This window comes from Saccopteryx bilineata, chromosome 7 (genome assembly GCF_036850765.1).
Source record: "Saccopteryx bilineata isolate mSacBil1 chromosome 7, mSacBil1_pri_phased_curated, whole genome shotgun sequence".
Taxonomy (NCBI): Eukaryota; Metazoa; Chordata; class Mammalia; order Chiroptera; family Emballonuridae; genus Saccopteryx; species Saccopteryx bilineata.
In genome coordinates, this window is record NC_089496.1 from 61,942,609 (window position 1) to 61,970,455 (window position 27,847).

General features: G+C 48.9%; 1 protein-coding gene across 4 annotated transcripts in view; it reads left to right on the forward strand.

Annotated features, from left to right (window-relative positions):
- Positions 1-22,493, forward strand: part of CERS3 (ceramide synthase 3) — an 86,679-nt gene extending 64,186 nt beyond the window's left edge. For all 4 annotated transcript variants that reach the window (XM_066238723.1, XM_066238722.1, XM_066238724.1 and 1 more), the window contains 2 exons: positions 6,427-6,580; positions 22,117-22,493. In XM_066238723.1, the coding sequence (XP_066094820.1) occupies positions 6,427-6,580; positions 22,117-22,290 (328 nt within the window). In that variant the 3' untranslated portion in view covers positions 22,291-22,493. The remainder of the gene's footprint in view (positions 1-6,426; positions 6,581-22,116) is intronic.
- The last annotated feature ends 5,354 nt before the right edge of the window (positions 22,494-27,847 follow it).

The window sequence follows — 27,847 nt, forward strand, 5'->3', positions numbered from 1 at the left end:
ACTGTCCAAATCACTCTAATCAAATTGCCTGATTCCTCTACCAGTTTGCATTTGTACTCAAAAGCTTTTAAACCTCAGGCTTGTGTTTCTCACACCGCATTCCCAACTATTGTTTTAAAATAATGACTTCCATATTTTGTGTGTGTGTGTGATCGAGACAGAGAAAGGGACAGATAGACAGGAAGGGAGAGAGATGAGAAGCATCAGTTCTTCATTGCAGCTCCTTAGTTGTTCATTGATTACTTTCTCATATGTGCCTTGACCAGGGGGTGGGGGGGGACTACAGCAGAGCGAGTGCTCAAGCCAGTGACCGTGGGCTCAAGCCAGCAACCTTGGGCTCAAGCCAGCAACCTTGGGCTCAAGCCAGTGACCTTGGGCTCAAACCAGCAACCTTGGGCTCAAACCAGTGACCTTGGGCTTCAAGCAAGCAACCTCGGGCTTCAAGCCAGCAACCTTGGAGTCATGTCTGTGATCCCACGCTCAAGCCAGTGATCTCACGCTCAAGCTGGTGAGCCCGTGCTCAAGCCGGTGACCTTGGGCTTCAAATCTGGGTCCTCTGGGTCCCAATCCGACACTCTATCCACTGTACCACCGCCTGGTCAGACTTGACTTCCATATTTTTAAAGACTGGGTGTATTTATCTACTTACACAAACGTCCTAGAATTCTAGTCCAGGAAGGCCTTCATGAGGTTGGGAAATGACTAACTCCTGAGGCTTTCCCTCCGTACACGACAAGAGCAGGTGAACCTGCCTGTCGGCTGAGGTCACAGGGCTGCACTGGCTAGCACGTCACTTCTCAACCCACCAGGCCCGGTTCCTGCTCTGCAGCATCCACAGTGGCAGTGGGAACCGCCACTTTGTATATTTGAAGACTGTTGATAATGACGTGTGTTTTGGATTTTCCAAGACGAAAAAGATGGTCTCTACCTGTGACTAATACTCAGTGCTGAGCCCGCGGGTAGCGATGCTGTGGGAACACTTCCACCTCCGCCATAGCACTGGTTCCCAGCCGCTCTCCCGGGGCAGGACGGGTGCTGAGCCCGCGGGTAGAGATGCTGAGGGAACACTTCCACCACCGCTGTAGCACTGGTTCCCAGCCGCTCTCCCGGGGCAGGACGGGTGCTGAGCCCGCGGGTAGAGATGCTGTGGGAACACTTCCACCTCCGCTGTAGCACTGGCTCCCAGCCGCTCTCCCGAGGCAGGACGGCGGCACCCGGGGAGGCTTCGTGCGAAAGGGAGTTCCGTGGGTGTCGGGAACCTGGGAACACTTGGAACGGTGGTCAGAGGGAGGAGTTTGTGGAAGGGAAAGACAAGACAAAGCTGAGGGCATCCACCAGGGCACAGTGGGGACACCGTGGGCCCTTCTGTCCTCATACAGCCGGGGCCTGTGCTGGACGCGGAGGGCAGAGCGTGGGTCTCACGGGGCTGCAGCTGGCGCCCACAGCCCTCCTGGGTGACTCCCGGGGGGGGAGAGGAGGGTTTGTGCAATGAGAGTCGCTCTGTGGAAGCCGGGCCGCTCCCTAAAGCCACTGCTCCGATGCCTATCTGGAACCAGACTTTCCGGTTGCACGCCTTGTGGGGAGACCGTGCATTCCACCGCAAGTGTTTGTTCTGCGTTGGGTCCCACGGGGCGCCCTTGGCGTGGCTCCTTCCCACACACTCACACACCGGCTCTGCTGCTATTGTAAATCTGTGCAGGGCAGCTGCACCAGTCTCTCCCTCCAAACCGCAGGGTTTTAGGAGAAAGGCCTCATTCACAATTAAGTCCCAGTCCTCTATTTGTTTATTTATTTGGAAATAATTCCAGGTTTACAGTGTAATTCAAGGGTATTATAGAGAACGCTTATGTAAACCCTTCACCCAGCTTGGCCAGTTAGCATGGTCATTGCTTCTGTCTTTCTCTCTCTGCACACACGCGCGCACACACACACACACACGTGCACACACACACGCGCACACACACACACATGCACGCGCACACACACACACATGCACGCGCACACACACGCACACGCGCGCACACACACGCACACACACACGCACACACACTCACACACACACAGATATTTTTCTGAACCATTTGAAAATTGCCAACATTGAGTCCTTTTTGTCCTACACATCCCTGTGTTATTTCTTAGCGCAAGGACAGTTCTCTGATAGATCCTGCGTAGCTGTCCGTCTCAGGACACGTGGCCACCGGCCATCCTGTCCTGTCCTGGTTTTGTCACTTGGTCCAGGACTCTGTTTTCTGCTCCCCTCCCTGACAGCCTGGCCACGGTCACACGTTTCAGTCAGCAGTCACTCCCATGGGGCGGCCCTTCCCCCCCTTGGCGTTGACGTCAGCCACACTCCTGAAGCAGTGAGACCCCAGTTTTTTCCAGATGAGGGGGCAGCATAGCTCCAGGACCACACAGCTAGTTGTGAGATAACCAAGACGAGACATTGAAAACACAGCACAGCTACGTTTCAAGTTAAATTGCTAATTGGGATGATTAAGAGCAGCCACCATTTGCCTTCCCTAATTATTCATTACATCTTTATCAACTGCACGGTGACTTTGAAATACGAGGCAGCTCTGAAACATGAGGGGGGCCATTACTCACCTGCAGAATCAGTGTGCATTCTCCTGGAAAGCCTTCATGCTCACACCTATAATTAGCAAGGGAAAAAAGACCTGGAGCTTTGTTCTCATTAGGGAAATGCATCTCTTTGGTGGCTGCCTTTTCTAGCCCAGCAAAACTAGCTACTGTTTATACCAACGATGTGATTTTTTTAAAACCATCTAAACTCCTGTGATTTAAATAGAGAAGATGGGAGACAAAACCAAAAGTGTGCAGAAGGCCAGACCAGCTGTGCAGTCCACAGACCAGACATCGGGCATCCATGTGGACCGAGTCAGGGCCGTGCCCGCAGCCCAGCCGCTCTGTGCATGGATGGCGCAGTCTCCCGGCCTTCCCCATGAACGGGATCCTGGGTGGCCGGCCCAGCCAACGAATGCACAGGTGTTGGGGTGTCCACGGGGGGGACTGCACACAGTCGCACGTCTGTCAGGGACCAGACTGACAAGGGTAGCTCTGTTTCGTTCTCTCTTCTCCCCATGTTTCTTTTAGTAGAGAGAAGAAACTGAGGTCAAGAGACTGGACCGTCCTTTTGCGAGGACACTGAGATCCATAGAAAGAGGGCCTGCAAATGTCCCGGCAGCCCTGTAACCTGCTGTCCTCAGGGTCACAGGGGATGCTCCCTTCTGAGCTCCTGTCCCTCTCTCGGGGATCCAGTCCCCTCTGTCCTCTTGCAGAGCCTGTTCAGGCAGCACAGGGTCTCCCTTCCTTCTGAGCCGGCCCTCCCTCTGCAGGCAGCCTCCTCCCCTCTGCACAGGTGGGGCCACTGCTCCGCCCCACCCCCGCGTGATCTGCCCGCGTTGTGAGTGCAGGCCCTCTGCAGCAGTGGGAAGGCGGCTGTCGCCACTGTGATACTCAGCGCTCAGGTCCGCAGGAGCAGGACCCTCGTGGAGGCCCGAGACCATGAGCAGGACCCTTGTGGAGGCCTGAGACCATGGACAGTACTGATTCTTATATATGATACATATCTACGACACGGTTTAATTATGGATTAGGACAGCTGAGAGGGAGCATTTTAGGCTGAGCACACAATAAAGCACGCACTTGCCCAAAGACCCAGCCCATCAGAACGACCCATAGACTGTCTGTCATTTCCTGTTGACCCCTGGAGAACATGACCTTGAATTGCACAGCTCCACTGATATGCAATTTTTTTTTTCAGTTAATCTTTTAAAATGTATTTTCTCTTCTTTGTAATTTTCTTAAATATTCACTTCACAGGAAATAAACTATAAGCCATGCATCGTTCTAGACAGAGGCTGACAAAAAGCAGTTGTTGGTCTAGATCTGACAAAGCTGGTGCTGTCATGCAGTGTTCTTTGCAACGTAATGAAAATTTGCAAAGAACACGAATGTCTATCACTAAGGGATTAAGTAAATGAATAAATTAGGGCATCTATAAATGGGTTTCAATGTAGCTGCTGCATCAGCACTATCTAGTTGTGGTTGGCAAACGATGGCTCACAGGCCAGGTCTAGCCTACTGACTGTGTTGATAAAGTTTTATTGGCACTAGCCATACCCACTGGCTAGTGTGTTCGAGTCGTTGCAGTAGCGACCAAACAGCCCAGAGGCCTGAAATATGGTCTGTTCCTCTACAAAATGTTCTCTGCCCCCTGACATGCAGAATACAGTCTCTGACATGGAGGGCTCTCTGCAGCATCACTGAGTAAGAGAAGCAGGGTGCAGAAGTCATGTGAACAGTGTGATCCCTGAGATAGGAACTCATGTGGCCTATGTACGCTTATCAGTCAATGCCACCTCATTAAACTTCAACATAAAATATTCATGCAGTGATGTGGAAAGGAAGAAAAGTACCTTAAAGACTATTTTAAAGAGAGAGATCTTAAATTAGATTCACTAAAATATACTAGGTTACCTGTGAGTTGTGAGATTTTAGGTGAATTTTATTTAACCTCTTTATATTTTGCTGTAATTCCTAAATTTTTAGAAAAAATGTTTCCGTAAGTAAAATGAACAAGTAGCTATTATCTTTGTTATACAGAGTTCAGGGCTCATATAATTGGTTTTTGAATAGAGAACTGATCACTCACAAAAGAAGAAATGGAGCTACTGAGCAGACACAGGGAGATGTCAGCTTTGCAAATAATGAAAGTTGAAATTGTTTTGTTTTTTAAGTTAAATTTTAAACCCATTTGATACTGGTTGGTGGTCCATTGAAACTCTTCTTGCTTGAATTGCTGGTGGCCTTATAAATTGTTATAACTTTGGGGGAGAAATTGGCAAGACCTTAATAGCTTTTAATATACACCCCGAACTTGTATACTTTTAATATGCACCTTGAAACAGTAACCTCACATTTAGAAATACACACCTCTAAAGAAATAACTTTCCCTTTGGAGAGTCTGTAGACACCAGGACGTTCCAATAGTGTGAAATGTTTTTGATTTAAAGCTAAATGAAATTGAACATAAAATCCCACACGTATGACTTTCATAAAGGTTTTCAGTTTCTTCTGAAGTTAAATGTGTACTTACAGTGTAACACCCAGCGCTTCCACCCTGCGTATTTATCTTTGAGCAGTAAAAACGTATGTTCACACAAACACCTCTACGTGGATATTTATAGCAGTTCTCTTCATAATTGTGAAACACGGGGAAACAAACCATGGTGCATCCGTAAAATGGAAAACCACTCAGCAAATGCAGAGGAACATGCAGCCGCTACCCCCCTCCCCCGCAGCTTGGGTGAAGGTCAGAGGCACCGTGCTGAGTGAAGGGAGGCCATGTCACAGCTGCCACACTGCATGGCTCCATTTATATGGCCTTCAGGGGAAGATGAAATTAAAGGGACAGAGCACAGCTAAGTGGCTGCCAATTGTTAGGCATGGGGGAGGGTGTGGCTAACCAGGGGTGGCCCAAGGCTGTGACGGCAATGTTCTGTGTCCTAACCACGGTGGCGGCTCTGCAGGTGGCTGTGCATGTTTGTAGTTCATAGAACTGCCCACCAAAAAATAGTCAATTTTACCCGCTCTTCATTTTTAAAAAATTAAAATCCATATGTATGGGATAAAATGGAGAGGTCACACACACCAAAATTCCAATGCCGTTTGTTTCGAATGATGGCATTATGGGCAACTTTCCCTTTTTTTATTTCTCCAATTTGATACGAGTCAATTATTTTTATAATCGGAATAAAATACTTTCAAACAAACCTATCCAAGAACTCTGCAGTCGTAGGCTTGTATGACGTGTGGGAAGGGACTGGACAGGCCTCCCTGTTGTGATGGCATCTGAAGGTGCCATGTGTCCTGGGCCATCGATGGCAGTTCAGGTGAATAAAGTGTGCAGCCCACTTCAGAAAGCAGAAGTAATACTAGGACTTTTGCTTCTTTCAAAGCCTCTTTGACCCAGAAAATTGACTTTTGTAGAATCTCCCGTTCACCTTTGACGCCAGATGAGTGAGACTGTCATGTCGCAGTGGTAGCGCCATGTACACGTGCATTATCTGATTTGTTCGCCATCTCTGGAACGGTGAGAAGGGTTAGTGTGTGCTCTTCTGTGTGCACAGAGGAAACCGAAGTGCAGGGACATTGCGTGCAGGCTGCGTGGCTATAAAAATTCCACTCACTCCAACTTGCCTCCCCGGAGGCAGACCATGCGCTTTCTGTAACTTGCCAATAATGATATCGAAGGAAATATTATCGTGCGGCTTTCTACTGAGAATTTTCTGGACATCGTTAGAAATGAAATCAATGCCGGGTACCTTGGGAAACAACGGATCTGTTTTCTCAGGGGAAATTCGGGAGTACTTGGCCTCTGACGACTGTCCTCTGTTCTGTTTTCAGGATTCTGTACTGCACACTGGTCATCCCCATGCACTACCTCGAGCCTTTCTTCTCCTACATCTTCCTCAACCTGCAGCTCATGGTGCTGCAGGTCCTGCACCTGTACTGGGGTTATTTCATCCTGAAGATGCTCAAGAGATGTATCTTCTCGAAGGTAAGGGCTGCCGCGTCCTGCCACTCTAACCAGCAGGCTTCGGCGCCAGGCAGGAGGTGGGGCTGAGACGTGGCACATCCAGTTAATTTATAGTCAACCAGAATTCTTTCTTTTCCCCAATTTCATCATTATTAACTTTTCTCTACATTTAGCTAGATTTTTTTTCATTAAGTAGGTCTCAGGTACTTTTAAGAAATTTCTGTTATTAGAGGACAAGTTACTCTTAAAAGATTTGTATCTAAAAATTGATCGCCCCTTTTAAAGAATGCCTTAATGGGTCTGACTTTGCTCTCGTTCGGGTCGAGCTTTGTGGGGACAGTTGAACAATATTTTAGAGGCTTAGGTTTACTTTTGGGGAGTACTTGATTTGCATATAATGTTCTCCCCAGGTTTTCTCCTGTTCTTGGAAGTATTGTACATCGTTTGGCTGTGCTTTTTTCTGAAAACATTTTCTTTTTATTTTCTTAAATAACAAATCGATAATACATTTTAGACAATATAAATTTTGTTTTGGTTCAAATTCAGTTCTGGTACTTAATTTCAGAACAGGGAGAGGAGGGTGCAGACAGGAGTGAGAGGCTGTCGCTGGCTTTGGGGAGACAGCCGGCGTCCAGTGGAGGACCGTTTACACACCAGCGACACCTGAGTTGTTGAGTGTCCCATGCTCCAGGGAGCTCCCAGAGATTTCTGTGCGACAAAAGAGAAGTTGACTCCAGGGCTAAGGGGAGGTTCACTGACTAGTGGGAACTTGACTTGAGCCTTAAATACAAGTAAAAAATGAAAAATCAGGTCACAGCCTCTGTGTGAAAATCATACATGGAAGGATCACAAGGCTCCTTCAAGGTGAAGGTCACAGAGGGCCCATGGCAGGTCACGTGACCACCCCTGTGTGGCGTAGCAGCGCATCACCTTCGGAATAAGTGACATGTTTGTAAAGGGTGTGCCGGTCATTTGTTTGATGAGCCCATTTTTGATCAACTCTCTGATTGAGTCATTTTCCTACTGTACATTGTCACTGTCTCAGTGACCCCTGAAGAGTTGACAACGATTGCACATTGCGACAGTTGACCACCTCCCATGTCTCACTTCTAGATCTAGACAGAGGTACAGGAAATCAGGTTACCCCCGGGGGACTCACAGACCAAATCCTGGAAGTTTCATTTTTTGAAAAACCTAAATGACTGACTTCAGCTTGTTTTTCTGAGTGTAGACTCTCTCCATTGAGGTTGGTGTGCCAAGAACCATGTTCATTGACTGGTTCTAGTTTATTAATATCCTGAATAGTTTTTCTGTGATCTCGGCCAAGGTTGTTTTGTCTCGAAGGGCCGGATAGAGCTGAAGTAACTGAGATAAGGATGAGAATCTGAGCAGTTAGACGACAGGACAGCCAGGGGTGAAGGAAGGGGGGACACTGGCCTGAGCCTGTCTTAACTTTGGGTCAAGCCTTCCCAGCGCTCCCGTCCCTTAGCAGGCAGACTCGACTTCCTTATTACCTGGTGAGTGACAGTAGTCATAGGTGAGTGACAGTAGTCACAGGCCCGGGGGTGGGGGCTGGAGGGACAGGGCTCCAGGCAGAGCAGACCAGAAGACACTCTCGCTCGGTGCCATCCCGATTTTCATACATCTGATCTCTAGTGGGCAGTACCAGGCCCAGAGCGCAACCCAGCAGGCGGGCGCTGTGGGCAGGAAGTCCTGCTCTCATGCTGTGCTCGGGAAAAGCTGTTTCCAATTGCCAGTTGACAGCAGTGCGGAGGCCCCCGCGCCTCCTCGGCTGCTCCTGTGACTTCAGCTGGCTCACACGTGCACGCTGTTCTCCATGGCGGTGGCAAAGTTGGCTGTGAACTCAGCCCGTTCCTCCAAGTCCGTAAAGTGCCTTTTACAGAATGCTGTTTGAAGGCACGGCTGCACTGTACAGGGGCCAAGGGGGACAGAGGTGGCAGTCCAGACTGTTAGAGGGACAACCGACAGGTCAGTGTCCAACGCTGTTTAATGAACGTGGAGCGTTGAACACACACCTTGATTGTTAGGAAGGTGACTGATCTTGGATATTTAGTAAAGAAGCCGATGGACTTCTACAGTTTATTTTAAATCTTGTAACAGAGATGGAGAATTTGTTCCTTTATGTTTCTTCTGCCTGGTAGGCCCTTAGTCATTTTTAATGTGCAAATGAATACATAATTTGGGGAAACAAACCACACTGGGATGGAAAGTTACAAAATAATTTACTAGTCTTTCCACAGTCTCCATGAGTTTGCATGGTAGGCTGAAAAAGACAAAAGTGATTGTACTTCTTAAGAGGGATTTCTGAAATAGTCACATCTGTCTGACTTTTCCTAAACAGCAGGATCACTGCACGCGTATAATGAATGAGAACCTACCATTTGCTTCTGTTGTCGAATACCTTAAAATAACAACATCCCCGTAATTTCAGGGCACTAACAAGTACTCACATGGTTAGCAGGCTTCTCGCTGCCCGAGAACAGGCACCGGTTCCTATAGAACGGCAGTTTCTGATGAGCCACTGGCCACACGGCATGGCAGGAGGTGTGAGGAGCTGCTAGGGCCGTCCTGTCCCTCTCTTTTGCCTCATGAGCGGTGCCTTCAGAGGGAGAGGTGACAGCGTGCCTTCACTGACATTACTTAAGAGAACTGGATCACCCTTAAGCTTCTCTTTTCTCCTTTGTAAATATCAGGCTGGGCACTGGCCAACCCAAGCACGTCGCTGGGACGTCTTCGACTGGCGCATTGCTAAGACCTGGAGGTCAAGGAGCTGTCTGGTCAGGGTGGAGGAGCGAGCCCCTGGGCCGCCTGCCCCCGCCACCTGCTCTTGACAGGCGGCCCTGACGCTCCCAGGCGATGCTTTGCACACGCCGAGCTGTTGCAGTGAGAGAGGAGCCTGCTCACACACACGGGGCCAGAGCCCCCACCAGTCACGCGTGCACCACATGGCAGAGCCAAGACCAGAACCCGGGTCTCTGACCGTGTAATACTTCTCCTTTCCTAATTATTTTTTATTCAGACAACTATTCTTTATTTGAAATAATTAGAAAATGAATTTAAAATATTTATATGGAGTTAAAAAGTAGTGAATACATAATCAAACAGAATAAGCAAGAACAAAAACAAAAATGCAGCACAAACCCTTTCACTTACTCTGGACTACCTACAAGCATAAGAAAATGTTTTATAATAATTTTTTAAATCCCAAATAACTTCCTACTAAGCAGTCAGGGTACCAGCTGAGAGTAGAGACTCTTGGTTTTCTCCCCTGTGAAATGGGGTGACGATGTCACTACCTTCCTTGTAGGGTCCCTGCTCCCTGCATCTGACCCCTAGTAAGCCTGTGATAAATATTAATGGCCATTGTCATTGGCACTGTCCCCAATCACTTGGGTTCTTTGTGCCCAGTCAGAGCCTGTGAATTCCCAGGGGCTTGGCAGTTGGCTCCCAGTCAGGCTCTCTCTCCCTTCCGCTCAGACAGTGCTGGCACTGACACTGGGTGTCAGAGTCCCCGACTGGCGGCCAGGGGCTCCAGGGACAGCTGGCTCAGCTGTCTTCCGCCCGCGGAGCGTCATGACTCACACTCTGCAGGGTCCTTTCGGATGCCCTCTCAGATGTCCGTACCATTCAGGAGCCCAGATCTTTGCTGCAGGTGACACTGGATGGAAAACCTGCCCTTTGCTGCAGAAGAAAGACCTAGAAATACCACAGAGACTAACAATTGAAATACAGTATTATAAAAATGATATCCTTTTATATTTTTAGGTTTCTTAATATGAGTTAACCAGTTTAATAATCTGTTCAAAAAACAACAGGGGAATTTGTAGACGTGTAATGATAACAAAAACAACTGTTTGGAGTTGCTTGGCTTAAGGCATTTCCCATTTGAATATTCTTCCCCACTACACATTCAGCTCCAACACGAAGTAGAGAATCCGAAAGAGATCCCTTCACATCTGCTAGGTTGCCACAGCGTCTCTCCGCAAGGTGTGGCGATTGTGTTGTGTGCCACTCACTTGCACACACAGTGTGATCTCTTTTATAGAGGAGGGAAGGGAGGGTGAGTGCAGTCACATGGCGTGGTCCAAGGTCACCCAGGAGCAGGCAGTCACGCCCACGGAGCCTGAGACCTCGGAGGCCGGCTTGTCCATGCTGTCCTCCTTCCTCCCTGTCCCTGCAGCTCTGTGCTATGAACTGATGTCCTCAGGACAAGCGTGTGTTTCTCCACTTGTCTTTAGTGTGGCTCACACTTGAGTCTCATCACAGACTTCGCTCTGTTATCTTTTTTTTTTTTTTTTTTTTTTTTGCATTTTTCTGAAGCTGGGAAACGGGGAGAGACAGTCAGACAGACTCCCGCATGCGCCCGACTGGGATCTACCCAACACGCCCACCAGGGGCCACGCTCTGCCCACCAGGGGGCGATGCTCTGCCCCTCCGGGGTGTCGCTCTCCCACGACCAGAGCCACTCTAGTGCCTGGGGCAGAGGCCAAGGAGCCATCCCCAGTGCCCGGGCCATCTTTGCTCCAATGGAGCCTTGGCTGCGGGAGGGGAAGAGAGAGACAGAGAGGAAGGGGGGGGTGTGGAAAAGCAAATGGGCACTTCTCCTATGTGCCCTGGCCGGGAATCGAACCCAGGTCCCCCGCACACCAGGCTGACGCTCTACCGCTGACCCAACCGGCCAGGGCCTTCGCTCTGTTATCTTTATCCACATCTCACAAGTCGTCTTGACAACGCCTCAGCCGTGGAGGTGGCACAGAGCAGCAGACGACGGCCTGGTGGCCCTCTGATGCCACCTACCATGGCCTGCCATCGCCCGTGGCTCTGTCTGCAGATGCCACACTTCCAGGTCTTCCAGCCGCACCTCCTAAGTGTGCTGCTGAGTCTTTTCCACCTACCAGTTCACTCCCGTGGTTCCTGTGGGTCTGGTCTGACTGACACAGAGTCAGGCAGGTCTGACGTCCCTTCTTGTGAAAATTCCTCTTCCACTGTTAGCAGAGCTGTGTTCCGAGCTACCGTTAATTCCTGTTGAGCCTGGAGTGGATTAAAACCTCTAGGTCTGTTTCACATGAGCAGAGCCGCATTTCCTCTGTCTGCTGATGGTGGTGATTTCTGCTGTACATCACATCCCTTCTTGTTAAACTTTATTTTTCTCAGTCAACTCATCCATTGAGCCTTTTGTTTAAGAATGGGAAAGCGTGACATTTGGTGGCAGGTGCTTAAACATCTCGGAGGACCTTTTGTCTAAAAGGCCTGTTAAAGGACTCCAGGAGCATTCCACATATGCCTGCTCATTAAAAAGAGTTGTTACTTTGCTGGATAGATACTTCCCCTGGGGGAGGATTGAAACCCTACTCAGGGCCACTACAGAACAAGGGTTACTGCTCACCACCGGGGGGGTTGCCCAGGGTGCCCCTTTTTACTTTAGACCAACTTGTGCCACTCTGGCTGTGTCGATGACCATGGACTAGAGTGACCTGTGCCTGAGAGAATTAAAAGAACAGTCCTCACAGGCTGGTCCTGAGGCCATCAGTCCAAATCAGTGGGCTTGGGACACAGACCTTGGAACTTCTGACCTTCTCTTCTTCCTCCAACTGAAGTGACTCTGGGCTGCCTCTCGGGGTGAGAACCCCTGAACCCAGTTTAGAGACCAGCTGGGTGTGTGCTTCCCACCCTGGATGGGTGTCTGTGGACAGCCCCTGAGTATGGGGCTGCTTTCTAACTGCACAGATTTCTGGGTTCCTCCCATGTTTGTGGAGTTGGTTGACATGACCTCAATCACTACCCCCATTCTGCACATATTTTTTTGCACATTTTAACAAGAGCAGTAGACGTTCATGTTATGTAGATGTTCTGTGCTAAACAGTTCTCCTAAATGAAAAATCAGACTATTGAAACAAGCACTTGGAGATCCTTTTCTTTGGAGAAAAACAGAATTCCTTAAATAATTACTATTCATTTCTCTGAAGAATTAGAGACATAGCTCATTTCTCAAGATGATTGTCCTCGCGGTCATTTGTGTGAAATACAGACAAAGGCCAGATGTGCGTCTCACTAAGAGACAGACCTGATGGTGTTCCATCCCGTGAGTGCTCTGTCCTGTGAGTTCCTCAGTCTGCTCATCCTCCCGTGTGCAGGCGACGCCTCCAGAGTGTCCATCTGTTTGTCCTGGGGACATGGAGAAGGGTTTCTCTCAGAGTGGAATTCCTGAGCCCAATTTACGAGATGCTGCCAAACAGTTGTTTTCAAATCAAGTGTCTGAGAATTTCTCTTCCCCACATCTTGCCCAACTCTTGGCATTTACCAATTTGTTGAGTTTAGGATTTTCTTTGCCTTTTCCTGGTTTCTAAGATTGAGGATGTTCCATCCTTTATTAGTCAACAGCATTGCCTCATCTGGGAAATGCCTGCTTCTCTGTCGTCTTAGGTCGCTTTTCTTTCTTAGTGGTGCATCTGAGTTTTGTTGTTGTTGTTGTACGCTCATATTTGAAACAAACTTTGTTTCAATTATAACGCACAGTTTCTGGACTAGGTACAGAGCTTCTCTCGTGCTATTGTTATTTCCTACGTGTTGCTTACCCAAGTCCTACTCATTTGTTTTTCAGAACAGTTTGCATATCTTTGCTTAAACTTTGTGGAACTTTCAGGCTGTAGAATCTAGAGGTATTTTCTAAAGGTTGCAAAATGTGGCAATTTAGAGGAGACACTAATTTTAATTAAATCCCTGAAGCAAATCACGCTCATGAGGTCAAACCATTTCATGCATCCAACACAGTTTGGTGATTACCACGACCTGGTGTGTTTTAAATTTATTTTTAGGTAACATAAAAGACTATGAAAGAAATCTATGGATTTTTATAAATCTCTGATATTTTATGTATTTTACCTGCTGCCACTGAGCTGTGTCACTCAGCCGGTGGGACCAGTCCTGTTGCTTTAATGTCATCTGAAAAATGAACAAGTCTGACCACCCGCCCCCTAGAACCCAGCTGGCCCTGAAAATTACTTTTTCTCTTAGAAACTCATTTTTTTAAAGCCAGTAAGCCTTTGCTAAGTGAGATCATTCCTTAAGGAAAATAGATACATTGATACAGCCAGGGTAATGAAAAATAAAAAACCAACACATCAGTGGAAAATGGAACATATCCCGTTTTACACTGGTGAACTGAAGCAATTTAAAAAGCCTCTTTTGAGTCTGGCTCTGAAATTCAAGAGGAGGTGCTCTGTGCACACAGACCAGTCCCCCAAATTGTGCACCACGAGCAAACCAAGCCAGTGTTAAAGCCACTTGGAGCCAAGATCCACAGACTTACCAGACTGGAGACACTGCGCTGACTCTTTACTGGGGACAGCCGGGAGTGGGGGCGGTGGTCAGGGCCCTGACACTTTGTGTCGGACAGCTCTGCCAGCAGCCAGAGCTAATCACCTTATAATCTGACAGGTTCATGCGTTTTCCCACGAGCCCTCCAAACAGGCAGGACAAGTGGGAGAAGTTGGACGTGTGTCCTGTGCTTCAGAGCTGCTCCACTGGGTCATTTTCGCTGTGCACCTACCCCGAGAACATACCCTTTAGAGGGGAATTTTGGCTTCAACGTGACTTTAATCTGCGGGAAGTGATTTTGGTCCCAGTTTCAGGGTTTTGTATTTCTCTCTGAGGAGGGGATGCTCTCAGATGGCTGCGATTTCATTGGCCCCGTCCTCAAGATGCACACCTTCGCTGCCCTCGGAGTGCCAAGCAGATGACACTTTCAGGAGTGACGTAGGGGCTCCACAACCCCTATTTTGTGTGTGTGTGTGTGTGTGTGTGTCAGAGACGGGGGGGGGGACAGTTAGGGACAGACAGATAGGAAGGGAGATGAGAAGCATCAATTTTTCGTTGCGGCATCTTAGTTGTTCAGTGATTGATTTCTCATATGTGCCTTGACGGGGGCGGGGGGCGGGCTACAGCAGAGTGAGTGACCCCTTGCTCAAGCCAGCGACCTTGAGCTCAAGCCAATGACCATGAGATCATGTCTATGATTTCACACTCAAGCCAGTGACCCCTCATTCAAGCTGGTGAACCTCCGCTTAAGCCAGATGAGCCCACACTCAAACTGGCGACCTCGGGGTTTCGAACCTGCATCCTCCGTGTCCTAGTCTGACGCTCTATCCACTGTGCCACTGCCTGGTCAGGCTTCACAGCCCCTATTAAGATTAATTAACAGTCTCTCCTATGCAAGTAACTTCTTCCTCATTTTTTTATCATTGTTTTAAATCAAAGGGAGAGGCTGGCAGGTAGGAGGGAGGACACCTAAAAGACTTTGCAAAAATGATATTCATGCACTTCCAATCGTGGAATGAATAATATCATTAATAACGTAGGCTAGAAGACCCAGGCCAAGTTCAGTTGAATGCTCGATATCTTTGCTAATTCTAGAAAGAAAGCTATCTAAAGTTTTCTAAGTCGTGAGTGTTCTCTGGGATGGCGGCTGGAGCCTTCAGTGGTCCATTCGGGAGGGCACAGTGAGCAGTGCACTGGGATGGGCTCCAGGCGGCCACAGCCCTGCGGCTGTTGAGCCCAGGGCTGCCCATCACTCTTCAGAGAGGTTGTGGGGCCTTCTTTGCACAGGTGTTTGCTTGAACCTTTACAGATCTATGGAGGATTCGGGGCCCACAGTTTCCAGGAGACACATTCTAACAGCCCAGTGACAAGAAGTGGGGGAGGGAGGGATGCTGGCTTGCAGAGAGGTAAGGGGGGTGGGGTATGAGGCAGGAAACGGGCTGATTCTGTTATAAAGTAGTGCAGTCTGCGGGTTACATAGGGACACCAGGTAGGTTACAGAAGAAATTTGAGGAGTTTATTAATTAACCAGCTAGCTAGCTACATGGGACATGGTCCCAAATCATGTAGGCTCTCATACAGTTCTGAGCCTTCTTTTATACAAAATCAAGTACTGGTTGGGGTGGGTAAGGCGGGAGCAGGTTACAATAGTCAATTACTAACAAGCTTACAACATCTATCTATAGGATCTATTTAAAGGAAGAAGCATTCTTGCACATCAAGACCACAAGATAACACAGTAGTGATAATTGTTTTAAATACCAGGCAAAGACATTCCCAAATCTTCTAGTGTTTACCACCCATCCTTGTTGCCACAACAAAATGGTTAACTTAGGATAAGGAGAGAAGCTAAATGAAATTAGCTTTGCTAAAAGTGTTGGGGCTAGTCCCCGCTTGCTTAATTTACAAGTTTTATACATATAAAGAATTGCAAAGGGGATGATTATTAGCATATAAAATGTTACAGAAGGCAGGTTTTCAAGCAAAGGGGAGTGGGCTCGTGATCCCTTTGTCTAGAGGTGTATGTCACTCTCAGGATTCCAGGAGGGGAGGAAGAGTTAAAATCAGTGTAGGAATCTTTAATTAAGATATGTAAACATTGTCTCCTAAAGGCTCTTAAGGATGGGGAAGAGAAAGTTTTCAAGTATTGAATAAGTTTTACCTTCTTTGCTGTCTAGCAAGGAGTGGCCTCAGTCCTTCCAGTGATGATTGGTTACTAACTTTTGCCCCTTTAATCCCTTTCTCTAGGTTTTTTTTCTTTTCAGAGAGGAGGGGTAAGGTGGCCTGACTCTTCCTTTTAAAATACTAATGTTAACAATTTTTTTGCAATTCTTCGGCACCTTATCACAATTTCCAGTTAGGCTCACTGCTAGTGCAGCACCGCACCTCCCGACGGAGGGTTCCGGAACACGTGGCTTGCCTGAGAGCAAGCATTCAGAGCTCTTGTCCCCTCTAGGGCCAACTTGACTTGTTTTTTATTTCTTTTGAGCGTTGCAGTTACAGGAAAAGAGAGGCCTTTGCAAAAAGGTGCTTTGCAGCCTCTGGAATGCAGTCTGTACCTCAAAGTCTGCTGATGTCAGCTAACTAGAAAGGGCTCATTTTCCCTAGCGTACCTCAGCCGGTGTGTTCAAACTGTGGGTTGCAAAGTCACCAAATCCGTTCCATTCATCTCTGCCATCATTTTTTTTAAAGGAAATTAAATGGAATAAAGCACATCAGGGTTTGTCTCCTATTGGCACATCTGATTAGGGGTGTAAGGCACAAGATTTTGTGCCTTAAAGTTCGTCCTGATGGAGCCAAGGTCCGAGTCAGAGCAGGATGGGCAGGTGTGAGGGGTGGCTCAGCTCAGTGGGAGGAGAGGGGAGGGAGCACTCGGGTGCAGGGAGCTGACCTCAGATGGGCTCAGCACCGTGTGTCCACCTCCTGGGACCGTGTCTCAAGCTGTCACACAGACGATGCCAGCAGGGGTCCATGGAGCCCTGTGGCTCAGGGTGTCTGAGCTTAGACCAGGGTCTCCGTTCTCTCTGCCTCTGTGTGGCTGGCTTTGTACTAGTGACTTAGGCCCTCTGAGCCTCAGTTTCCCCTCTCCTAAAGAGAAGGGCTTCTGCCGCAGGATTGCTGTGAGAAAGAACGCTGCTATTCACACCAACTGCTCCCTCCAGCGCCCGGCACACAGACGGTTAGAGCAGCTTTGTTCTTAGTCGCCAAAACCCGAAAGCAGCCAGGACGTGCCCCAGGTGAGTGGGTGGGCAGACCGTGCATCCAGGCAATGAACTGTTCTTCGGTACTAAAAGGAAGTGAGCTCCCAAGCCGTGAAAAGGCACGGGAGACTTCAGTGCGTATCACTCAGTACAAGAAGACAATCTGAAGAGGCTGCGTACTGCCTGGTTCCAACTACACAGCATTCTGGAAAAGACAAAACTGTGGAGACAGTGAAAAGGCCAGTGGTCCCAGGGTTTGGGGGGAGGGCGAGCAGGTGGGCACAGAGCACTTCGAGGGCAGTAACGGAAAAGCCTCTTTCAGGGCTTCGCAGCTGTTCCTGTCATAGCGTGGATGGGACACGTGATAGAATGAATACAGTGTGGGGTTTTATCGCTGTCTGAACACCACACAATTTTCAGTGTCCATCACTCAGGCTTGTCTGTGTGCACCCAGCTGCACACCCATCAGACGAGCTCTCACGCCTAGGTGAGCCTTTCTGAACTCGGCTCGTCACGGCTGGCAGCAGCTCCCGTGCTGCTGGACCCGCACCCCTGCGCTGGCCTGAAATCAAATCCCCAGTCACACGACTGACCTCTAACCACAATTCCAAAGAGCAATATAACGCCACAGCTGCATTAAGAAAAAAGTGAGATGGAAGCCGTTTCTGATCAATATGCACTTCACGTATAATGTGTGCGTGACTCCCCTCCACAGTCTGCCAATGGCAACAGATGCCGTGTTTGCTGACAGGTGTGCAGGCTGACCACGAGAGGGGCAGCCACACCCGGTGGCATGGGTGTGCTGCATGGGGTACCCAGGCATCACGGGGAGCCTTGCCGTCAGAGGCTTGGTTGTCTGAAACTGTGAAGTTCCAAACAACAACGAAAAAGTATAGTCTTCCTTTGATTTATGGGCGCAGTTGCATTCCTGGGAAATTGAGACTATATTAAAACCATGCGAGGATTACTGTGCTTGGATTTGAAGGGGACCTGGAGTCTGGGCTCGGGTGATAACAGATGGGACTTCACCCACATGCCGGGCCAGCAGCACATTTGGACGTTGTGCAGGTTGGGGGTGTCCGGCATCCGTAGCCACTGCTCCCTACAAGCCAGTGGTGCCCCCCACCATTGGGACTCTGGGGCGCCATACATTTCCAAGGGCTCCATCTGGCCCAGGACCTCTTCCTGGAAGGGAGGGCGCTAGAGAATGTGGCTCAGGGCGAGGGGAGCACCCTGCCCAGCTTACTTCTCAGCCAGAGCATCTCTTTGGGTCCCAGACAAATGGACAGGAGAGGCTCCAACAGCTTTACCAGAGAGGTGTCAGTTTCTTTTTCCTGATTCAAATTTCCCCTTGTTCCCTACAAACTTTTTTTGAGAAAAGAAGAGAAGGCCCAAGCGGCACCTCTGCGAGAGCATGTGCATATGTCAGCCAGTGTGGCCTTTTGCCAGAAGCCTCATGTGCAGGGGGGCACGGTCACCCCGACTCCTGGCGAGCCATGGGGAGGGTGCCCTCCTCTGCCACATCTTACGGCCACCGGTGAGACGCCCAGGTCATTCCTCAGCATTCACTGTCGCCTGGGTCTCTTGAGGCCCTTCCTGCATCTTTGTGGAGGAAGAGCAGATGGACAGAGACAAGCTCGTGACGCTAGCCACTGTGCAGAAGCCAGCAGAACGAGTGGGTAGACGTTGGTCCTTCTCAAAAGCCACATTTGCGTGAAGATTGTGCACAGAGGAATGGTTTGGTTACGCACCCTAAGAATCTCTGCAGGCAGGCAGTGCTATTCCACAGGTCACAGAAGGAAAGAGTAGCTCATGTGGTTACGGATGTTGTCTTGAAAAATGGTGTGTGAGGAAAGTGCTTTTTTCTTTCCCAGTCTGGGTTCAGATAGAGATGTTTGCGAGCCGGTGTGGAGGGTGAGGCCATGTCTGATGCTGGCCTCACCCAGAGCCTGAGTCCCGAGTGCTGTTTTAATAGCTCATACCATCTTCTGTCTCCTGCGATGATGTTTGATCTGCAGCCAGCCCGCCACCCCTCTCGCAGGGCGATGTTATTCTAGAGTTTCCCTCACAGCTCTGAGAACAACGCAGGAGAGGAGGAGAAACATACACCCCACAATTAAGAACTCCTTGAAGGCGTCCCCACCTAAAGACAATAGAAGACATCTTAGTTGGCACCAACAAAAAATCTGACGATCAGGATGTGCCTACACGAGTAATACTTTACTTAGCAAATGTGTAGTGAAAAAAACGTCTTGTTTTCTAAGAAAGAAATACCTTTAAGGTTTATTTTAAAACTGATTTTTTTTTCCTGTTGGTATACAGTTCTGTGAATTTTAACTCAAGTATAGATTTGTGGAGTCATCACCATAGTCAGAATCCAAAGCAATTCCCTCACCCTAGATAATGCTTCCTCCAGCCTAGTTAGTTCCTAGTGACCACTGAGCTGTTCTCCATTCCTGCAGTGTGTCTTTTCAAGAATGTCACATAAAGGACATTAGTTTGTCTTATTCTAGGGGACAACTGTTTCCCTCAATACCAATTCTGTTCCTTTTTTTGGAACTGCGTTAGCTATGCTACATTTGAGTTCTTTGCCTCTCCTTATGCATTTTAGAGTTGGCTTGTCTATGTAAGAAATCTTCCTGAATTTTTAGTTGGTATCATGTGGAATCTATAGGTCAGTTTGGGGATAATTAGCATGTTTACTATGCTAAATCTTCCCACCAGCAAGCATAGTATGTCTCTCCAATTATTTAAATCCTTGATTTTTTTTCAACAGAATTTTGTAGGGTTTTACCTATAGGTCCTATACATGCTTTGTTATATTTATATCTAAGTTATTTTATTTTTGGAACTATTGTAAATATTGCTAATTTTTGAATTTCAGTTTTTAGTTGGACAGTGCTGATTGTGTTGGTTTCCAATGGCTGCTAAAAGCAAATACCCACCAACTTGGAGTCTTAACACAGTAGGAACTTACTCTCTTACAGGAGTCCAGATCAAAGCGTGGCAGGGCTGTGTCCCCTCTAGGGGCTCTAGGGAAGAGTCTGTTCCTTGCTTCCTCTGACTTCTGGAGACTGCCAGCACTGCTTGGCTCGTGGCTACAGCACTGCAGTCTGCTCTGTCCTCGTGTTTCTCTCCGCAGTGTCATATCCTCCTCTGATCTCCTAGAAAGACACGTGTGATGGTGTTTAGGACCCATACGGATAACCCAGAATAACCTGCTCATCCCTTGGTCCTTAACTGCATCACATCTGCGAAAACTTTTCCATGGAATGTAACATGCCCAGTCCCAGGAATTAGGACCCAGTATCTTTGAGGACATACTATATTTTGGCATAGTACAGCAGTGTTTAGGAGGTGAGATTGTGTGTGTGTGTGTGTGTGTGTGTGTGTGTGTTGACCTTGTATCTTGCAATCTTAGTGCTAAACTTAGAGTTTTTTTGAAAGATTCTTTGGGATTTTCATCATACATAATCATGTCATCTGCAGTAGAAACACTGTATTTCCATTCTGTTTGGCTTTTCTTTCTTTTTTGCCTTATTACATTGAGACTTCCAAAACCACATTGAATAGGAGTGTTGAAAGGGGAATTCTCGCCTTGCACCTAATCTTAGGGGGAAGCACTCAGTCTTTCTCCATTATGTGTGATGTGAGCGTCTAGTCTTTGCCGAGGTATTTGTTTTTATCGTGAATGAATGTTGAATTTTGTCTTATGACTTTCTGCTTCAATTGATATCATCTATTTTTCCTTCTTTGGGTTATTAATACAATAAATTCATTGATTTCCAAATATTGAACCAGCCTTGCATTACTGGGACAAATCCTACTTTATTGTGGTGTGTTGTTATTTTTACACATTCCTGGTTTTGATTTGAAATATTTTGTTTAGGACTTTTATGTTTATGTTCATTAGAGATAATTGGTCTATAGTTGTCTTACACGGTCTTTGTCCGTTTTTTTGTATCAGGGTGATTCTGGCCTCAGAAAAAAATAAGTTTCTCCTCTTTTACTTTGTGAAAGACATTGTGGAGATTTGATTTTATTTCTTCTTTATATGTTTCATAGAATTTGCCAGTGAAACCATCTGGACCCAATGTTAATTATTTTTCAGAAAATTTTAAAGTACACATGTAATTTCCTTCATAGTTGTATGATGATTCAGGTTGCCTATATCATTTTGGGTGAATTTTGGTGTTTGTAGTTTTGGGGGAATCAGTCTGTTTATCTAAGTTGTGAACTATACCTCTATAGTCATTCACCGTACTCTGTTGTTAGTCTTGAAACACCTATAGGAGCGATGGGCATTTCCAGTCTATTTTCTGGTCATTTTTGCCTTCTTTTTTTTTTTTTTTTTTTTTTGCCAACCTTACTAGTGATTTATCAATTTTTTTTTTGATTTATCAATTTTATGGATCTTTTCAAAGAATCAGATTTTGGGTTTATTGGTTTTATTTGTTTTATTTTTTCTGTTTCTGATTTCATATATTTATCATTTTCTTCCTTTTGCTTGCTTTGGGCTTATTTTGCTCCTTCCCCCCCCCCCCAGTCTCTTAAGGTACAAGCCCAACCTATTTAAAACTTTTCTTCTAATATACACACTTAATGCTATAAATTGTCTTAGAAACACTGCTTTAGCTGCATCCGACAAATTATGAAATATTGCATTTTCATTTTAGTTTCAAATATTTTCTAATATTTCTTGAGAGGTACCCTGTGACCCATTGGTTATTGGTGTGTTGCTCAGACTCCATGTTTCTGAGATTCTCCTACACAGATTTGATAGTGCCTTCCAGTTTAATTCCATGGTGACCTGATGCATACTTTGCCTAGCTTAAGTTCTCTGCGTGTGTTCAGGTCTGTTTTGTGTCTCATGATGTGTCCTGTCCTGGAGAATGTTTGGGTGGTTGGACACTGGGTTTTCTTTGAAGGGGGTGTAGCTCTAACCTGGGCCCACTTGTTTGCTTATTCACTGAAGGCCTGCTGGGAGCTTTTCACTCATAGCCCATTCCCTTTGTCTAGAACATCCAGGACGTGAGGAGCGATGATGAGGGTGAGTATGAAGAAGAGGAAGAGGAAGAGGAAGAGGAGGAGGAAGAGAAGGAAGAGGTCACCAAAGACAAAGACAGAGACTGTTTAAAGAATGGGCTGGGGGCCGACAGAAACCTCATCCCCAACGGTCAGCATGGCCGTTAGCTTGAAGCCCACGTGGGTCCTGGGCAGTGTGTGGTAAGGCTGCTGAGAGCCAGACACACTGCCCCCATCACTGTGACCCTCAGGACTCGTGGGGACCTCAGATTCTGCCCTTCCTCTTTCTAACTGCCCCCAAGATGTATTTAACAAAATGTTGTTTAATTGTTTAAGATGTTAAATATAAACGTTCCCATGAATTTATTGCAGTTAGGACTCAGACTGGTCAAAGATTTCAAAGATTCCTCCTGAGAACCATTTGGGTTCTTTTTTTTTTTTTTTTTTTTTTTTTTCATTTTTCTGAAGCTGGAAACGGGGAGAGACAGTCAGACAGACTCCCGCATGCGCCCGACCAGGATCCACCCGGCACGCCCACCAGGGGCGACGCTCTGCCCACCAGGGGGCGATGCTCTGCCCATCCTGGGCATCGCCATGTTGCGACCAGAGCCACTCTAGCGCCTGAGGCAGAGGCCACAGAGCCATCCCCAGCGCCCGGGCCATCTTTGCTCCAATGGAGCCTTGGCTGCGGGAGGGGAAGAGAGAGACAGAGAGGAAAGCGCGGCGGAGGGATGGAGAAGCAAATGGGCGCTTCTCCTGTGTGCCCTGGCCGGGAATTGAACCTGGGTCCTCCGCACACTAGGCCGACGCTCTACCGCTGAGCCAACCGGCCAGGGCCATTTGGGTTCTAATTGTGTTTATCTAGAGGAGCCAGTGGCGTTGTCAGGAGCTCACTTGGCTGTGGGCCTTTCCACTGCCCGCCTGGCCATCCTCAGCTAGTGTGAGACATGCCACGTTAACCCACGTCCTCCAGGTGTGTTTGGCCGCAAAGGGCAGCTCATGTCCCCAAGATGAATTAGAGGTAGCAGTGGGACAGGGCAGGAGGGTCAACCCAGGACCAGGTCCTGGCTCACAGGCCACTTTCTGCCCTGGGCTTTTCTGAACCTTCTGCCTGGCTGCTTCACCTCTCCCTGGGAATAAGAATAGCTGCCCCGCCTGCCTCACATCAGTTCCCATGAAATGCCTCTGGAGATACCTAGAAGTGCAGATGCCAAGAAGGCTGTTTCCATTTCATTGGGAAATTATTTGTCAGGCCCCCAAAGGTAATTCTCCAACTCCCTGGGGGTTCCACTCCCTCAGGCCCGCTGCAGAGGGGGTGTTTCCTCACAGCTGCCCTGAACCCCTCCTTCAGGCCGACAGGGGTCCCCAGCAGGCCATGGTATCATCCCCCCCCCCTGTCCCCGGGGCCTCTGGCAGGGAGGGGAGAGTGTCAGACTAGAGATCAGGTTGCTCCCTGAGCCATCATCCCCCAGGCAGCCTGAGCTCATGGTCTGACATGTTGTGAGCTCCTGACCAAAAGGGCATCTCAGAACAGCAGGACAGTGCCACCCTGTGTCACCTCTGCTATCCGGCCTGGTCCAACCTCAGAACAGTGAAACGGAACAAAAGAAAGGCCGGAAAACACCCCTGAAACTGTCCAAGGACAGGTCACCCTGGGGCCACCTGCATCTCTGGGAGCAGGGATGGGGCTGGAGGCTCACTCAACAGCTGCTCCCGGTCCCCCAGCGGCACCTGTCCTGAGTCCACATACAGGGTGGGCTGCAGAGACCCCTTAGGTTGCTGTGACTGAGGACAGCCCAGCTGGCAGAGGGGTCTGGGCGATGTGCAGCCTACACCCCCGAACCCAGCCTCTGGCATATTTTGGTGACACTGCGCACCTCCATGTTGTTTCTCCCAGGGCCTGTATTTAAAGCCAGGTGAGAGCTAGGACTGTGAGGACCCCACACACGGGCGGTGGCCCGACGGCCCTGAGCACAGTCAAGGTGTCTGAGTCTTTTGTTTTTCACTAAAAATGTTTTCCTCACACCTTCGGGTTAAAATTAAAATCAAAACCCTTTATTCAGAATTCTTGCCCCAACAGAATGCCCGCCTCCGAACCACCGATAAAAACGGTGGCGTTTTCTCTATGTGACAATGTTTGCTTCTATGAGGACAGTGCATCCTGTGTCTAATGTACATTAGAACCTAAAATGCCATCATTCACCGAAGGGCATAACTGTGGAGCTATCATTAATATCATGTCATTATTTCATTTCTTTTTTTGGTGGGAGAAGAACACACAATGATGTTTTAATGTTTTTGGTTTTGATGTTTTTAGTTAGCGGAGTATTTTTTTCTTTGATTTATTTTGGCCTTCTCTCTGTACCAAATATCTTCTCACTTAAGGTAAAAACAAACAAAAGAAACCTGTTTATTTGTGCCCTCTCCTCCAGCTCTTCTTTTCTTATTTGAATATGGAAGGTAAAACTGATATGCCCATTTCAGCCATCCTGACCCAGCCAGAAGCACTGGACTGCCTCCCACAAGGCAGATAAGCAGTGCCCTGTGGGACTTCTGGGGTTGATTTTACAGCAACCTCTCTTTCCACAGGAAGCAGGGGCTCACAGTGCCAGGTGACTTGATCAGAATGCAGGCACTGTGCCACCAATAGCATCATGGTGGTAATGACTTAGGGTAACACAGAGACAGGACCCAGCACACACAGTGCTTGGCTTCCTAGAGATCATGGCTGGTCTCACCTAGTTGTGGAAACCAACACCTGCCCGTCCCCTAGAAACACTCTGCGGGCAATCAGGGAACATCAGGGCTGTGGGCCTGGGGCCACTGTTCTGCGGGCAATCAGGGAACATCAGGGCTGTGGGCCTGGGGCCACTGGACACCAGACAAGAGGTTGTCGGTTGGTCTTGACTGGGGCGAACCTCTTGGCCACACATGGTGCCGACAGACAGACAGACACCTGTGGGCGGGAATCTAACCGAGGTCAGGGCGTCTGAACCCTGAGGTGCAGGCACTATTGAGGTTCTTAGAACGGGGACTGATCCTAAAGTGATCTCAGCCGCCTTGACTGTGCCTGCCTTTCAGAGGTAAAAGGGTTGAGTTGAGGTCCACACTGACGCCCAGCTGGCTGTCGATCAGAATGACCACTGGCCCATTGCTGGCCGCACATTTAAAATCAGTTCTGGAGTGAGAAACGTACACCGGCACTTTAACTAAATCTAGTGCTTCTGAGGAGCAGTCAGGACTGTGGGCGCCCCCTCCCCCCCCCGCTCCCATCTCTCCTAGCAGGTCATCCGTTCCTAAGAGGAGGAGAATGCTGGAATACAGAATATGTAATCTGAAATGAACCTGTCCCTGTAGAGACAGCAATGGGGAGCATCTGTTCCTGAGAACGGCTGTGGCTGTGGTCCCGCCCGCTCTCTGACGACTCTGGGAAGGCAGGGTTTGTCCTCTGACTTCCACTGTCCCCACCAACCAAGAGGAGGATCTTGGGTTTAGGAAAACAATACCCCCCTCCCCCCAGAGGAGCTTTTGTTTAATGAGGAGACCTAAGCCCAGCTAGGTGAAGGACTGACCCTGGGCAAACTGTCACCGTTGGTCCTGTCTGGATCCCCTCTGTTCCCTTTTGTGAAGGACTCGCGCACGCACACCCTTGCTGTAGCAGCTGGGGCCCCGTCAGGATTGGTGGAGTCTATGCAAAGTGACTCAAGTTTTCCCACTTGAAATTTGAACAGGGACCCCCAGGCCTTCGCCTCAGGCCTGGCTGGGAGCCCCCAGTCTGGAGCTGAGCCTGCCAGCAGGCTGCTTACCTTGGTGGGGTGTTTTGGCCCTCTGCCCCACCCCCCCTCCAGTGACATTCATGTCCCCATCAGAGCCACGTCTGCTGACATCCCCCAGGGCCCCTGTGGACAGCCACGCTCAGCCCCAGGCCCTGCGAGCAAGTGACTCAGCCTGTCTCCTGCAAAGAGCCAAGGCTTCTGGCCCAGAGAACGTTAAAGGATCTGTGTGTCAGTCTACCCCGCTTCCCAGTGAGGCAGAGACCCGCCTCTTTCCCGGGCTGTGGTCTCAGCACCCCCCACACACACACACACACCTGCTGCTCTAGAGAGGCCCTGTGCTGAGCTGCCACGCTCTCTGTCCTGAGCAAAACTTTCCACCAGCTGGTCCTCCAGCTCCTGTTAAGAAGGGGGGTGGGACAAATCCAGAATCCAGACGTGTTTCATGGGAGAGAGGGGAAGTAGGTGACAGAGAGACAGGGAGATCAATGACGAAGTCTCCACCGGGCTGCTCTGGGAACACCTGTCCCTGGACGATTGCCTGCGATGCCCACCCAGCAACAAGTCTGGGACTTGGGAGTGGAAGACTGGAGACCCTTGGCTGGCCAGTGTTCTGGGCGGGGCATTGCCTCACATGTTCTGGTCCCACTGGTCACTGTGGGTGGTGGAAAGAGCCCCAGGAACTCACGCTAACGGGTCCTCGTGCCTGGGGCTGGTCTTTCATGAATACCTATTCAAGATATTTAATAATAATAATAAAAAAAGCTCTTAGAAAACTGGGAATTTCCTTGGTCAGATAAAGTGCATCTATAATGTAATCTTGACCACACAGCCTATGTGCTGGTGAAGTACTGAAAACTTTCTCTCCCTGAGATTCTGAAAGGGACAATAACGCCGCCTGTCACTACTACTGGTCACTGTGTCCCGGGGTCCTGGCTAGCGGACGCGATCAAACTCTTATAGACATGCTCAGAAATAACGTGTAGTCTGGGCAGCCCACGGCCAGTCCTTGAACTGTGGACACAGAAAGTTAACCGTCACGAGGGGGCCGCTGGCAGCCCTCCCTGCCTTTGGATCCGGAAGGAGATAAGGAGATGTTAGCTTTTTCATCCGGGACAGCAAGCAAGTCCGTCTGAAGGGCGGACGCTACCTCCATCTTCCGAGGCGTTCCGCTGTACAGATACCCTTGAAAAGATCGTCTGGGGCAAATGGGGCCAGTGACTCTTGACAGGAGACGCAAGAAGTGAAAGCCCATGAGAATGATCTTCCAATGGCTCTGGTCAGCCTGGAAACACAACTTAGCATCCTAGCTCCCTGTCTGCCTTCCGGGAGGCGGGGCTCAGACCAGCTGCACCTGGCCGGACCAGAGCCTGCCCAGAACACCACCCGGGGTGAGACCTGTGTCTCAGAGCTTGCTCATGACCGTGTCCTCACACCTTCCCAGAAAGGGACCCTGAGATACACTCAGGGGAGCTGAGATCCCACTACGGCCCGAGGACTCTCTTCAGGCTCCCTTCTCCTGAGAGCCCGTCTCTTACAGGGGCCCCAGCGCTGTGTGCTTTTGCAGAATCCAACACTGTGTTATTTGGGGACACACACTTAGGTAGCAGGGATCTGAGAAGGGAGGCCTAAGGTCCAGACCGCGGCAGCCTCTGGGTGGGAAAGGAGGACGGCGCAGAAGTCTAAGGGGGGCGTGAAGATGGGGCTTCTCAGGTGCTTAACTGTCCTATTCCTCAGCCCAGGAGACGCGTTCCTGAGTGTCCATTTTGCCATTGCAGTCATCCGCAGTGTAACAGCATTGCAGTCAGTGACGGACCATGTACGCCATGACAGTCTCATGAGATTATAGCGGAGCTGGAGAACTCCGCTCGGTGTCCTCATGGCCACGGCCCCGTCAGAGTGCAGTGCATTGCTGCGCACGCCTGTGGTGATGCTGGGGTAGGCAGGCCCAT